At 36.5% G+C, this 15858-nt stretch overlaps 1 protein-coding gene across 1 annotated transcript; it reads left to right on the top strand.

Moving 5' to 3' along the window:
• Nucleotides 1-522: 522 nt before the first annotated feature.
• Nucleotides 523-1575, top strand: LOC134381147 (serine-threonine kinase receptor-associated protein-like). The gene is given in 1 exon segment (XM_063101192.1): nt 523-1575. A coding segment is annotated over 1 exon segment (1053 nt).
• Nucleotides 1576-15858: the final 14283 nt, after the last annotated feature.

Genomic DNA, 15858 nt, shown 5'->3' with positions numbered 1-15858 from the left:
CCAAGTGTCATTACATACAGTTGTCCAATATCAGTTCCCCCCAACCCACTGTCTTACCTGCAAGTGTTAGGTTCTATCTCACTTTTATTTGGGATATTAAGCGGTCAGGTAAAATGAGTGATTTTTCTAGTGTGAGAAATTGTTCTTTTCTCATTGTACAGTTTTTATCAAGTATCCACATTTATTCCTATTTCAGTTTCCTTTAATTATGGTGGAATCTAAAGTTATGCAAGATCAGGTGTGGATGTTGTGGGTCATGGCTGGGCCTGTTCTCCGGTTTTCCCCTTCCCCTAGTTTCCTCCTTCCTCCCTTTCCCTCCCTGGGTGACGGTCGCAGACTCCCTGACTCCTCTCTAACCCCCTCCTGACCTCGGGGCCACCAGATTGGCCTCCTTTTTCTGTCTCTCGGCCTAGCCCCAGTGTCAGGGCGCCGGCCTTGAGAAGCCTAAGGCGCTGCAGCTGAAGAGAGAGAAGACAAGACGACCCTCAGCTCACCAGCTCGATCTCTGGGTTCGCCACCGCCATGGCAATGAGGCAGACAGCGCTCACCTGCTCCTGCCACATACAGCCCCTCGTTGATTTGGCCTTCAGTGGCATCACGCCTTATGGGTATTTCTTAATCAGTACTTGCGAGGATGGTAAACCTATGCTGCACCAGGGAGATACAGGAGACTGGACTGGAACATTTTTGGGTCATAAAGGTGCGGTTTGGGGTGCAACATTGAATAAGGATGCCACCAAAGCAGCTACAGCAGCTGCAGATTTCCCTGCCAAAGTGTGGGATGCTGTCTCAGGAGATGAATTGATGACCCAGGCTCATAAACAGATTGTCAAAACCGTGGATTTCACACAGCATAGTAATTATTTGTTAACTGGGGGACAGGATAAACTGTGATGCATATATGACTTGAACAAACCGGAAGCAGAACCTAAGGAAATCAGTGGTCACATGTCTGGTATTAAAAAGGCTCTATGGTGCAGTGAGGATAAACAGATTCTTTCAGCTGATGATAAAACTGTTCGCCACTGGGATCATGCTACTATGACAGAAGTGAGATTTCTAAATTATAATATGTCTGTTCATAGTATGGAATATATTCCTGAGGGAGAGATCTTGGTTATAACTTATGGAAGATCTATTGCTTTGCATAGTGCGGTAAGTTTGGATGCAATTAAATCCTTTGAAGCTCCTGCAACCATCAATTCTGCATCTCTTCATCCTGAGAAAGAGTTTCTTGTTGCAGGTGGTAAAGATTTTAAACTTTATAAGTATGATTATAATAGTGGAGAAGAATTAGAATCCTATAAAGGACACTTTGGTCCTATTCACTGTCTGCGATTTAGTCCTGATGGAGAACTCTATGCCAGTGGTTCTGAAGATGGAACATTGAGACTCTGGCAAACTGTGGTAGGAAAAACATATGGCCTTTGGAAATGTGTGCTACCTGAAGAAGATCGTGGTGAGCTGGCAAAGCCAAAGATTGGTTTTCCAGAGACAACAGAAGAGGAACTAGAAGAAACTGCTTCAGAGAATTCAGATTCCATCTATTCTTCAACTCCTGAAGTTACGGCCTGAGTATCAAGCATATGCGACAGATAGTATACAACTTATGGACTAAAACAACAAGCAGAGAAAAGCATCAGCCTTACAGAGTTACTCTCTGCTTAATGCAAATACAGCAGTAAATAACGGGAAATAGGAATTAGCTCCAGTGCTGGAAGAACTAACTTGTTGTTACCCATGAGTGAAAACTCATGAGTATCAGATGAAGGCAGGTGGAGTTATGCTCTTAGAGCACAACAGCCTATTGTGTTTTTAATGAATATGTGCAAACCGATATCCAATTTCTCTTATTACAATTAGATTTCATGTAGCTGTTTATGTTATTATGGAGAAGAAAAATGTTTTGGCTTATTTTTCTGTCTTTTCCCTTAAAGCAGAATACCTTTTCTTTCTTTCTTTTTTTTTTTTTTTTTGCTTTAGTTGTAAAGAAGAGGGAATACATGATAAAGTAACTGGTTTGATTTCTCTTTGTACACTGCTTCTGAACATTTCATTGTTTTTAGTTGTCCAAATAAAATGGCTCTAAAACAAAAACAAAAACAAAAACAAACAAGCAAATAAAGTTATGCAAGATCAGAAATGTCTTAAAGTTTACGCAGTCCTTGCAATAGTCATGCAAATGAGTGAAAAGTCATTTTCAGTAATTAATAACAGCACTAAAATTCTCTTGGTTAACAGGAAATGAAGTTTCTTTGTTCCTCTTTTCTCTCTAGTTTTCACACTGATAATTTAACCTCATTGACTCATAAGAAAATTATTTTTGGTACTTTATTATTATTATGAGGCCATTATTATGATTGTTAGAAAACCTTTATAGACTGCCATTCACATGCTGAAGTGTCCCCAAAATGATCATGAGAGTAAAGACGGCCCTTTTCTGCAGTCTCACTTCTTACCTTCCAGTGATGACAAGTAAACCACACTGTAAGAGCTTGTAAAGTGCCATGAAAGTTAATTTGATTTTTCCAATTTTAATGGTCAAATTTACTGAGTGCTTACTATACGCTAGGCAATGTCCTGAGCACTTTCTATGCACTTATTCAATTTATTCAGTCCTGTAAAGCAGATACTATTATCCCTACCTCATAAACGAGGAAATTGAGGCACAGAGGGTTAAGTAATGTGTCTACCGTTATACAATTAGTAGGAGGAAGAGCTGGGATTCAAATCTGGACAGTCTGGCTCCAGATTAAGTATTATTCTACAATTCCTGTAATCTTCAAACATTTTTATCTTCCTCCATTGGGGGACTCAAGTTACAATCCTCTTATCAACTGAATATGCTAGATGGACAGTGAAATTTTCAAATGATAGCATTAATGAATCTATAAAAATTCAGATTAAAATCAGAAAGGCTGCAAAGGAAACCAATGTGTTCTCCAAAGAAACTACATTAAAAACTTTGTTTCTCCTCTCTAAGTCATTTGGATTTGGTTTTCATGGAAGTCACTGCCTGTGACAATGCTTTTACAGATCTTGTCTCAGCAGGATGCTTGTATTCTTTTAATGCATTGATACCGAGAGGAAAAAAGAGGTGAAATAGTTGGGAAAGCATATGTATGAGTGGGATAAATGTATGTTGGTGTTCAGAAATTCTTTAAATTAATGACTTTTGAAATCTACTCTAAAGAGCTGAATTTATTTATGCACCACTGCTATAGCGAATATTTCCTAGCTGCCCCTAGGATACATGGCATTGAGTTGAGTGCTCCAAACTGTTCATGAGTTATCTCACTTATCCTCACAGTCCTCCTTGGAAGTGTTGGTGACTCTAGTCCTTCAGTTGAGAAACAATACTGGGAAAACAAGAAAACACCTCCAGGAAATGTTCATCTTATTTAGCTCACTGTATTGACCACTTTTGATAGTATACAGTGATTCTCTATCCTTGGCTTTCTAGCTTGAATTTCATAACCATAACTTTGCAAGGCACAGCTGTCTCTGCTCCTGAGTGGCTTGCTTTGCCTTTGAGATGCACAGAAGCTTATCTTCGAATCCACAAGCTTGTTTGGGGCTCTGAAGAGTTGTAAAGCCTGTAGTGAAGCATGACATTAGTCTATGGCAAAGATGTGACTCAGGCCAGGCTGCAGAGAAGACTTTTCTGGAACCTCTTGACCCTGGGCAAGTATGTATATACTTGAGTTCAAAGGTCTTTCTTGGAAAAAAAAATATGTATTGTAAAACAGCATGATAATAAAAATGGAAAAGAAAAAAAGTAGCTCATATTGTCACCACCCTATCTAGACAATTCTGTTTTGTCACCAGCATAAATACTTTTGTACAAGTGGAGTGTTACAATCCCCCAAGAGGAAGCCTACATTTCACCTTCCACTTTCCTCATTCAACTCTGTAATCTCACTGCAAAAGCAGAGCTACCTTCAATAGTGAGAAGTGAATATTTTCCTAAGGATTTAGTGGGGAAGAGGGAAATAAGACTCAGCTAGCACAGCACACAGCAGACACTCGACACTTCCTGTTAGGCCTTTCCCTACTCTCCCCCTACTTTTCCTGCCCAGTGTCACTTTTCTCTTCTGGCCTCCCAACCACCCCCTTCATTCTCCTCAACTAGACTCAGCATTCCAGTTCTTCCCCTTGGCTTGCATTTTTATCTTGGCAAAACAATCAGACATCTATTGGCAGGCGTGCCCCTCAGGGGTATAATTTTATCCTTTCCAATGTAGATTTCATTGACAAAATGTATTTCTGACTGACAGGCACCAATAAGCTGTTTTCAAACCTTGTCTTGGGCAGTGGTCAAGTGATTGTGTGTTTAGGCTGTGGGAGGTGGTGTGGGTGGAAGGGGGGTGGAAGTTAGGGTGGAAAAGGGTATACTTTCAACTAAAGGTTACTCAGGCTTTTCAATATAACTCAATTATAGTCCTAATACTTACATTAGTATTAGAAGTAAAAGAGAAAGAAGGAGAGGAAAGAAGAAAAGAAGGCAAAAGGAAAAAAAGGAGTTAATTTTTTCTCATTGGGTGCCTTTTCAAGTAGCCCACAGAATTTTTGGTATCTACCACTTTCCTAGATACCCCATCTTCCTTTGTGATTTCTGGGATCCTTTTCTGTAGCGTCCAGACTTACATGCTCCCTGCTGGACCAAATCCTCTTCATTTCAACGTGTAGGTCTCCCATCCTCAAGTATAAGCTCACAAATGCTTTGCCTTTCTGTACTCAGCAAAGCTAATTTCAGCTGGCTGTTCAGAGGTCATAAAATTAAATTAACATTTACTAATGTGTGTACAGTGGATAGCACTTTATCCATTCAAGAAATATTTGCATTTTAAAGAAAGGTGTAAATCAAAAGATAATCTTTTTAGTAGAATTTTTTTGGATAGTAACCAAAGTGCAAAAAAATTTTTTTAGGAAGTATTTTATTTAGGCCAGAATCATGATTGGTAATCCTGATTCAGGGTCTGTTCATCCTCTCCACAAGTCCTTTCCTTACTCTTTTGAATGAACAGATTATCTTAAAAAATTTCATTTACCTTATACTCCTCCTTTTCTCTACGATAGCTTAATTGGCAATACTTCTGAGACTTCTGTAGATGTGGAGGTATGTCCAATTGAAGGGAAAAAGCGTACAGATCAGAGCCCCAGGGATTAAATTTATGGGGCATAAGTAAATGCTGTTTCCCGGAGTCAGAAATTGCTTAAACTCAGAAGCAGCATTATTTGACATCTAGTCAGAAGTTTCAATAATTTTTTTACTTATAAAAAGTAATATGTGACCATTATAGCCAATTTAAACAAAAACATTTTAAACAGAAAATACTGATATAAAAGTGATAATTCCTCTCTTTTCTCACCTCCAATTCCATTCTGTAGAGGCAACCACTGTTAGCAATTTGGAGTATATCTTTTCATACGTTTAACCACAATTGGCTAATTTCAGCTCTGTATAATCCTGACATTTAGCTTTTCTAGCAAACTCATGAGCTATCTTGTTCAAAAAGGTAGGTCAGATTTACATTTGAGCTATGGCATAAAGTATTTAATAAAGGAAAAATGTGCTATAAAAAATGAAAGTTCTTAATAACATTATTTAGGGGTCAGCTATTGGATGTTACCACAATTTTAGGTCTTTATAGCAACATGATAATTTATAACCTTCTCCAAAATTTTTGCTTACAAAAACGTCTGCCTAAGTTACTAATTTATATCTTTCTGTTTTGTTTTTATGCCATTTTAAGCTTTAAGTCTCTCTTCATGTCCTTTTTCTTTGCATTCTTTTTATTTGGAGATACATTTGAAAGGTGGAAAAGTGTGATACTGGTTAGAGCACAACACTCAAACAAGCAAAAAACACCCTCAAATTCAGAAAGTTTTCTTTTCCTCTCCCTATATTTGTCAATGTTTAGTTAACACTTCAGTTTTTTCGTCTGTAAATGGAGATACATTTTTGGACAAGTATGCCATTTGGCATATATTTTAGAATAATCCATTATATCTTAAAACTGTTATTTGTCTTCCTTTGGTTTTCTTTTCTTCAGAGTAATAATTCAAGTAGCTTTTAGGCCAGTTTACTGTCACCTCCAGTAATTGTTAATTTGTTTCCAATACATCCATGTAAATAATAATTTATTTTTAATGCTGATTTTGCTTGGGAGCAGAGGTTAATTTTTGTTTTTACTTACACCATACTTTTGATATACTCTCCCTTTAACAACAGTTTCACTTGAATTGTATTGATTGTGCAACCACTCTATTCTTTGGATACTATTTTAAAAATCTAGGACTGGAAGAAACCAGTGAAAATCAGTAACAGGAGTAGAATATTCCATGGTGATATTGAGGAAATAACTATGTAAGCTCTGGGAGTGTTAGTATACTTTAAACTCAACATGTCAGGCATGAAATGCTGTTATTACATCAAAAAATATGCAAATGAGGCTATTATCTATACAAATTTGTCAACAATATGTTAAACTTATTACCATTGTATTTTAAAAGGTTAAATAAACAGTATAGTTTTGAAGTGGAGAAATTAAAGCATGTTCAATGAGATACGCGAACGCTGCAGAAACCTGAAGAATGAGGTCCATGTGGAGACAGGGGCAACATTGAATGGGAAAAGACACTTCCTTTCATGAATCATGATTCCTTGTATAAATCTTTACTGTAGTTAAAGTGTGTTAGGATCTAAGCCGATACACTATTTACTGCCCCCTCTCCCCTTCCTCTCAGGACGTCTTTTTTGTAGATTGAAGGTAGGAAATGCAATGTGCTTCTCTCTGAGATGTCTCTCCCTGCTTTAGTGTTAGCATTAATCTTTCCCACATTCTAGGGTTAGGCTGTTGACCATCTTGATTATTGTTGCAGCAAGTTTGTTTCTTCTTCCTGTGTTTTTATGGGTATTTTAGTGAGAGGTGAGGATAGGCTGGCTGCATGTAGGTCTGCAGAAGAAATGCTCACAGCACCTGGGTCAGTACGCTGGGTGCAGCACGGGCTTAGTAAACAGATTTATTTTTTCCCCTTTTTATTTTAAAAAAATTATTTATTTTTAATTGACATGTATTGATTGTATGTATTTATGGCATAAAGAGTTATATTTCAATATGCTTATATAATGTGTGATGATGAAATCAGGGTAATTAGCATATTTATCATGGTAAAAATTTATGATTTCTTTGTGATGAGAACATTTGGGCTTTTCTCTTCTACTGAATGTGGAAACATTCAATAAATTACTGTTAATTATAGATGCCTAGCACTACTGTAGACCACTAGAACTTATTTTTTCCTATCCAGCTGTGATTTTGTATCTGTTAATCAGCTTCTTCCTATCCCCCTGCCCCCCCTTTCCCTGCCTCTAGTACCCACAATTCTACCTTCTACTTCTATAAGCTCAACTTCTTTTTTCTTTAGCTCCCACATATGAATAAAAACATTGGTATTTATCTTTCTGTGCCTTATTTATTTCGATTAACATACTGTCTTCCAAGCTCATCCATGTTGCTGCAAACGACAGGATTTCATTCTTTTTTTATGGCTGAATAGTATTCTATCATGTATATATACCAGAATTTTGTATCCATTCATCTGTCAATGGACACCTAGGTTGATTCCATATCTTGGCTACTGTGAATAGAGCTGCAATAAACAGGGGGTGCATATATCTCTTTGGTTTGCTAATTTCCTTTCCTTTGGATAAATATCCAGCAGTGGGATTGCTGGATCATATGGTAGTTCTATTTGTAGTTTTTTGAGGAACCTCCATACTGTTTTTCATAATGGCTATACTAATTTACATTCCCACCAATGGTGCATAAGCTTCCCTTTAATGAAATATAATTTTTATTTTGTACCATTAACTGTGTAGCACATCATTTTTAAGAGTTAAAATTTGAGGTATGATTCATGTGCAATAAACTGAGGTTAAGGATATACCAATTACCCTAATTTGATTATTTGATTAATACACATTTTATACATGTATTGAAACATCATACTATACCCTATAAATATTTACAATTATTACATGTCAAAAAAATGAAAAAAAATGTTTTTAAATGCAAAAATAAAAAGAACCTGGAGTGTTTGTATGCAGGGTATGGAGCAGTGAGGAGAGGGCTGCACTATAGGATGGTGATCCCCTCTCAAAGTGGGGAGTTTGGGTCAAAAGAGGAGAAATTTGCCCCCGTTTATAATTTAGCTGACCTGTGAAGGAAAGAGAAATAGCCTGACTAATTACCTTGGTTTTCTCTTTATAGGCAGGAGGGCAAAAAAGAAGAAACAAACAAAAAACATTATTTCCAACTGGCTTTCTGCTGAATTCTCTAGAGAATGGCTGGACTGTTGCAGTGGTTGCCTTTAGGGCCTTAAGAAACAGCCACTTCCTTGACTTGGTTTTTGCATTCATGAGACTTTCACTCTAGAATTCTAGGGAGAGAAGGAGGATTATAAGAAGCGAAGGGAAGAGGAGAGGAAGAGTGTTGTGGAAAAAAACCTCAATTCTTTTGTTTGGTTTTGTTTTGTTTTTCTTTGCCCCAAATATTTTTTTTTGTCTGAAAAATTTAAATCTCACTTTCCAACTGCCCCCTCCCCCCCCAATCTCAATTTGCTTAGAAGGACCATGTAAGGAATCTTACTCCTTAGCCATTTGCTGGTTGAGTCTAAAAAAATGGAAGTTTAAGCCACACACCACCTTTGCAGGAATACATTCACTTTTGGCTTATCCCGGGCATTTCTGCAGAAAGGCTTAACCACATAAAAATCACAATTCTTACAATTGTCCTCTACCTTGTCATCTTCTCAACAGTTTTCATAGCTGGGTGTATATCCTGCAGACTGGAAGAAAAAATGACTAGGTTAGTGAGCAAAGAGCCCCTCTCCCCCATTATGAAAATTTTCTCTCTTCGCAGAATTACTCCATTGTTGCATGTCTCCAATGTAGGATCTGGGGTCAATTTAAGTAGATGCAGACTTGCGACATTTCTAACACTCACTGTATTGTCCATAGTCATGAACTTTACATAGATACATACTATAGCTCTACACTACTTTTAGTATACTTTTAAAACTTATATTACTTTTTGGATAATAACACTAAGGGCTAAATGACAAACAGATACAGAATCCTTTCTTTCAAGAAGTTAAATTTTGTTAAGCAACTGATTTAATTTTCATTTTTAATTATGATCAAACGCACGTAACATCAAATTTACCATCTTAGCCATTTTAAAGTGTACAGTTCAGTAGTGTTAAGTGTATTTGCATTGTTGTGCAACCAATCTTCAGAACTTTTTCATCTTCCAAAACTGAAACTCTATATCCATTAAGCAACTCCTCATTTCCCCCTTTCCCTGGCCCCTGAAAATCACCATTCTACTTTCTGTTTCTGTAGTTTGATTACTCCTGATACCTCATATAAGTGAAATCATACAGTATATGTATTTTTGTGACTGGCCTATTTTACTTATCATAATGTCCTCTGGGTTCACACATATTATAGCACATGTCAGAGTTTTCTTCCTTTTTAAAAGCTGAATAATATTCCACTGTATGTATATACTACATTTAGCTTATCCATTCATCCATTGATGAACATTTAAGTTGCTTCGCCCTCTCGGCTATTGTGAATAATGCTGCTAAGAACATGGATGTGGAAGTTATCTGTTTGAGACTCTGCCTTAAATTCTTTTGCGTATGTACCTAGAAGTAGAGTTGCTGGATCATACGGTAATTCTATTTTTAATTTTTTGAGGAACTGCATACTGTTGTCGATAGTGGCTACGCAATTTTACACTTCTTCTAACAGTGTACAAGGGTTCCAATTTCTCCACACTCGGACAACACTTGTTATTTTCTGTTTTTTTTTTTTTTTTTTTCTTTTGGATAGCAGCCATAGTAACTCATTTTCAAAAGGCCATTTTCACCAAACTATCATCTTTCCTTTGCATATGTGGAAATTACAGTTTAAAGGAGAAGTGATTACCTTTAATGATAGCTAAAGGATGAAATTCAGGTTTTCAGAATCCAAGTACAAGGCTTTTTCTACTGCAGCAGACTTTTCACAACACATCAGGCAACTATTAGAACCAGCAATCAAGAGGATCTTAAAATAAGGGAGATGAGGTGTTAGAAGCATGATGGGGGAGGTTTCTATTCTTTAGTGTTTGAAACTACAAGGATGAGAATCTGTTGGTAATAATAATGTCCAAAGGAGGAAATCAGTTTTTTTATAAAAAATTAGCTATGGGAACAGTAGAGCTTGACCTTCATTAATATGCACACATTAGCATTGTCTGATTTACATAGGCCTTAGCCCAGGTGTTTGGAAGAGCAACCAGGAAAATAACCTCAGATGATTACAAAACTGGAGATGTATCTTCTGTCCCTCTCTGAGGATTTTCAAATAAACATTAATTATAACAGCACCAATTTAGAAATGGTTGATTACATAATTTCAGCAAACCTGTTATTATCCATAAATATTTCATGAAATACAGAAATGCATACAGCATTTTTCATAGCTTTACAAGGATACTTTTTTTCTCAGGTTGGGCAAATACAACTTCAGGAACATAGAGTTATACTTAGTGTTTCAGATATCTTGGCTAATCTTTCTGGCTTTATATTTTGGGTACAATGTAGCAGAAACTGTGTTTAAGCTACATGTCTATTTGAAGATAGATGTCCTCTCTTGCATTACAAAGAGAAATAAAATGATGTGGTGATATAAGCATAATGTGGAACTCTGCAGAGTTCAATATCCTGCAATTTCTTTGTGCTCTTCCTGCTTGGTATGCAAGTTCCTTCTAAGCATCCTGAAAAACCACTGATCACTGAGAACTTAAAAGTAACACTGGGCACTATGAGAGTACTGTGTTGAGAAAACAGTGACAGAGAGCCCAGTGAGAGTCATGTTTGTTCAAACTTAATGCCTCTTCACATAATCATCTCAATTTTATGGATGACAAATGTGAAGAAGACAGAAATCAGGAGAGAACAATGCCAAATTAATCCTAGAAATGATTATCTGATCAGCGGATTCATTTATACCAAGACTGTTTATTAAACATTTATTATGTTTCAGTCATAGTATTTGACAAACATGGGAGTGATAAAAAGTTGTAAAGACATGATTTATGTTCTGAAGGACATTAAAAATAGTCTCTATGATGCAGTGGCTCTCAAACTTTGGTGTACACCAGAATCACAGAGAGCTTGTTAAAGCACAGGTTGCTGGGCCTCACCTTCGGATTCAGAAGGTATGGGGAACAGAAACCAAAATTTACTTTTCTAAAACAGTTCCAGAGGATGTTGATGTTACTCGTCCTGGACCACACTTTGAGAACTGCCTTTATAATGGAACTTTTGTAGCAGTAAAAGGAGAGCCTAAATCTAAGTAATCTTAACTTACAAAAGCCTTGTTTGCTTATATGTAATAAAAATATTGAAGCTTTAGACAGTCAATTGAAGCTTCTCAAGTAACATAGTCCCTAAAAGGGACACACACACACACACACACACACACACACACACACACACACACACACACACACACACAGAGAGAGAGATACACACATATAAATGGAAATGAAGAAATGAAACTGGATCAAGCTATTTTGGAGATTATGAATGATATTCAATATTTAGTGTTCTATGACAAAAAGAAACACCTGGTAAGGAAAATGAGACATAAATAAAAATATTGAGTGAAAAAAACCTTAAAATTAAATTATATAACAAACAAGCAAAAAAAAAAAAAATACAAAGGCTGATATTCAGATGAGGCCACACAAATGTTAGAGGAGTAACAAAGGAGGGGGGAAAGGATATGGTTATTTTGCTACACTAAAAATACAACAGAGGACAAAATGATTGATGTGTCTGATGTAATACAATGGCAGTTGTATTTGATTGTTTTTAATCATTACACATTGTAAACATTTTTTGTGGCCCTTTATCATTTTCTTCCTAAACCCCACCCCACCTTTTGATTTTTTAAAAATGATCTAGTTTTCTGTGGATGGAATATTTTCAGTTGTTTAATGATAAAACCAATTTAATAAGTGAGTAACGATGGATATGCTTCTTTATGTAGCTGTTCATGCATATAGAACAAAGTATCAGCAATGGCTTCCAGTAATCAAACCAGAAAGATTAACATGTAATACAAAGAAGTGTTGAAATAGCAGGAATGGCTAAAGTAAGCCAAAGGTGAGTCTTGTTGGATTTATGCGATATCATTTTTCTGATGGTCTCAACAAATATCAACAATTAAAACTCATTAATTTGTACTTAACAATGTCATTGAGAGGGAGTAGCCAGGCACTGTCACATTGTTACATGTGTTGCTGTATGTTTAAGATAGAGTACCAAGGCACAGAGATTTCACGACTCTCCCAAGGCTTGATACTTAGTGCAGGCCTTAGGACTAGTACGTTAGGTTTTGTTGGTTTATTTGTTTAAAATTTTAGTCTAGCTTTAAACACTGGACCACAGTCTTTTCTTTGTATAAGATTTTTAGCAGCCTTTGTTTTGGAAGGAATTTCCAAGAATTAAAATTTGTTAGTTTCTGTATGGGTGAGTCCATTTTCACATAGAGGGGCTACAGGTAGTTGCTCCTGGTGTGATCCAAGTTCCACAACAAAACTATCATCATTATTCAATCTCTCTCTTAGCGGCAAAACTGTCATCATTATTCAATCTCTCTCTTAGCGGCATGCTAGAGTACCAGCCTTCTTTCCTATTTTTGTCTGATACTCTCATGCCAATAGAGTTAATACTGCAGAATGGTGACATAGGTAGGCTCTGGTATTAAGCTGCTGTGGTTCAAATTTCAGCTCTGCCACTTATTCAGTTTATGACCTTGAGCAATTCTTAATCCTTCTAAGTTTACGTTCCCTCGTTTGTAAAATGGGGGTTCATAGGGGTTGAATCTGAATTGATGGGCAGGCCAGGAAATTGGGATAAAGCCATTCTGGAGCCAGACCAATCTGTAAAGTTTGAGAGAGGAAGAACCTCTTCTAGAGCACAAGAGGAGTTTTGTTTGGCTCTGAAAGTGACAGGAGAAATGTCCAATTTGGATACATTTGTTTGGAATGTTCAATTTCAAACTGTTTTGCCATTTTGGGGGCTTCTCTGGATTGTGGGCCCTCTTGCCTTCTGAGAGGACAATCCATTTGTTTAGGTAGCAAGTTTTTTAAACAGACTTTGGTCCTGACCTAACCTATAGGACATATCAATGCATTCACGAGCTTCTTGAGGTCCTTTGAGATTGGGCCAGGTATTCCTGTAGATCATTGGTGGTAAGTGTCTAACTAATGGAAGTGAATAATCAAACCAGTGCTTAACCACTGTGTTATTTATTTCTGTTGCTTATAACAGAATACCTGAAATTGAGTAATTTATAAAGAAATAAAATTTATTTCTTTTAATTTAGAGGCTGGGAAGTCCAATGTCAAGGGAACACATCTGATGAGGGCCTTGTTCTTGGTGACACTACAGCAATGCAGGGTATCACATGACAAGAGTGGGCATGAGCAAGAGAGCTAACCTTCTCACTTGCTCTCCTTTTAAAGCCACCAGTACCATGCCCATTGCCACCCATTAAACCATCAATGGATTAATCCATTCACAAGGGTACGGTCCTCACAATCTAATGACCTTTTAAAGGCCCCACCTTTCAATTACCGTAATAGGATTTCCCACCCTCTTAACATTGTTACAATGAAGATTAAGTCTCCAATACATGAAACTTTGGGGGATACTTTTAACCCATAGCAACCACTGAGCAGAAAAGAAAGTTGTCCTAGCCTTGGGATAGAGAATACATTTCAGACTCCAATAAGAAGATGGAGGCCAAATGCAACTTTAAGAAAGGACTGAGTTTATAATGTGAATGGTAGGAATAATGGGGAATAAAAGAATCTGGAGAAAATTCCTATTTATTTTTATATTAAAAATAAAGAAAAAAGCTAAGATGTTAGTCTATCAATTATAAAAGAAAGCTTATTTTATTTGTTAATTAAACAGCATCTAGGTTAGAGTTTGCATATGATTGTGCTAATTCTTAGGATGCGCAAAAAATAAATCAAAGGTTTTTTGAGAAGTTAATTTTTCTAGCAAAATTATAGAATAGTACAATAACAATAGGGCATCCCTCACTTCTCATTTGACTTTTGTAGCATACTGATAAAGAGGGTTATCTTTGCAAAATATTCAAGGGCTTTTTCAAAGCCTCTTTTGAAGGATTCACTTTGTCATCAGATTTTTATTTCTCATTGGCTTGAGCTGTTTTCCAATTTCACTTTTATGGACTTTATGAAAACCTGCACCTTTGGCAAGAATTCAGTTCTACTGATAATTATAACATGCCACAATTTATGTAACAAAATGGCAAAGACATGACAATGATGTCCAGCGTAAAAGTTAGTGTGAAGCAGGGAGGCATTTTTGATTATGAACTAATTTTATGTGTAGTCAGTTCCTTAGCAAATATTATTTTATGCTACAGTACATTTGCTTGCCTATGAAACCTTGTAAGTTGGAAGACTTGAATAATAAATATATGGATAACAAAGAAAGCATGTATAATTTTATTGTCTATTGAGACAAGACAGGAGTCTTGTGGCTTTGCCCTTCCTAATGTGTTATTGACAATAAAACACTCACAGTACTTTGATATTGGCCCTAACCTCCTAGCTCTATCTCCTAAAACTGGGATTTAGAGACTTGATGATCCTTTTCTCAAACCAAATGTTTTTAAAAGTAAAAGGATGCCTACATTTACAGAGTAGTGCTCCAAATTTTATTTTATTTTATTTTTTTACACATATCATAGAGCTTTATATGTCTGCAAGGAGTGAAAAACCCCAAGTAGATTAACACTTAAACTGGCAAATCTGTCCAGTGGTTGCCCTCCTCTGCTGGACAACAGGTTTCCTCTTCTGGCATAATGGGGCCAGAATGCTTGGTAGGGCAGGCTCCACTTGGGCTCATGAAGTGAAGATTTGTCTCTGTTTGTTTCTCCTCTCAGCCAGGAAAATCAGAAGGCACTCACATGAACACATACTTCAGTGGCTGCTGTATAGGCTGGATGCCAGCTGTCTAAGCAAAAGTCCTGACCTTATTTGCCCTCTTTATGGATGCCTTGGTGGATAAAGCCACCTGTAATCAGACTTATTTATTATTCCTAGAACAGGTCCCTAGAAATAATAAAAATAAGTCACAAATTCAACAATAAGATAAGAGATGGAGATAGATAATTTAAAAGATGAAGAACCACTATTGCAAAAGAACCAAGAGGTATTCCACCCCCGCCCCAGATCAACATGAAATAAGATCCTATGAAAACAACAAAAGTAAAAGACAATTAGAGGTGGCAAAGTTACAAAAAAACACTTTAATAAACAAAAAATGTCAGCAATCTGTTAGAGCACAGAAATAGTGATTGCCCCTCTCACTACAACTTAGAAAGATCACACTTGGCATTGCAAATCTGCTTTCTGTCTCTCCATATGGGAAAAATATAACTAACTGGATATTTTTCAATCAGTGAAAAAAAGAAGAGCATAAATTCTAAAAATAATTATGTGAGGACTAATACAAAAATGTTAAAATGTTAAAAATGTTTGATAAGTTCTAAATAGGAATACAGATAAGAAAAGACATAGTATAATATTTTATAGCTATGTGTAATGGGGTGAAATTAAGCAAAAGTAAACTTTAAAGTAGAATATCATGGAGAACATTTTGATGATAAAAGGTAATGTCCTATTGTATAGCAAGAGCCCCATAACATAAGAAATTTGAATGTAAACTGGGAATATTCAGAGAGATTCTCAA

This window comes from Cynocephalus volans, chromosome 6, assembly GCF_027409185.1.
Source record: "Cynocephalus volans isolate mCynVol1 chromosome 6, mCynVol1.pri, whole genome shotgun sequence".
NCBI lineage: Eukaryota > Metazoa > Chordata > Mammalia > Dermoptera > Cynocephalidae > Cynocephalus > Cynocephalus volans.
This window is presented reverse-complemented; position numbering and strand designations above follow the sequence as displayed.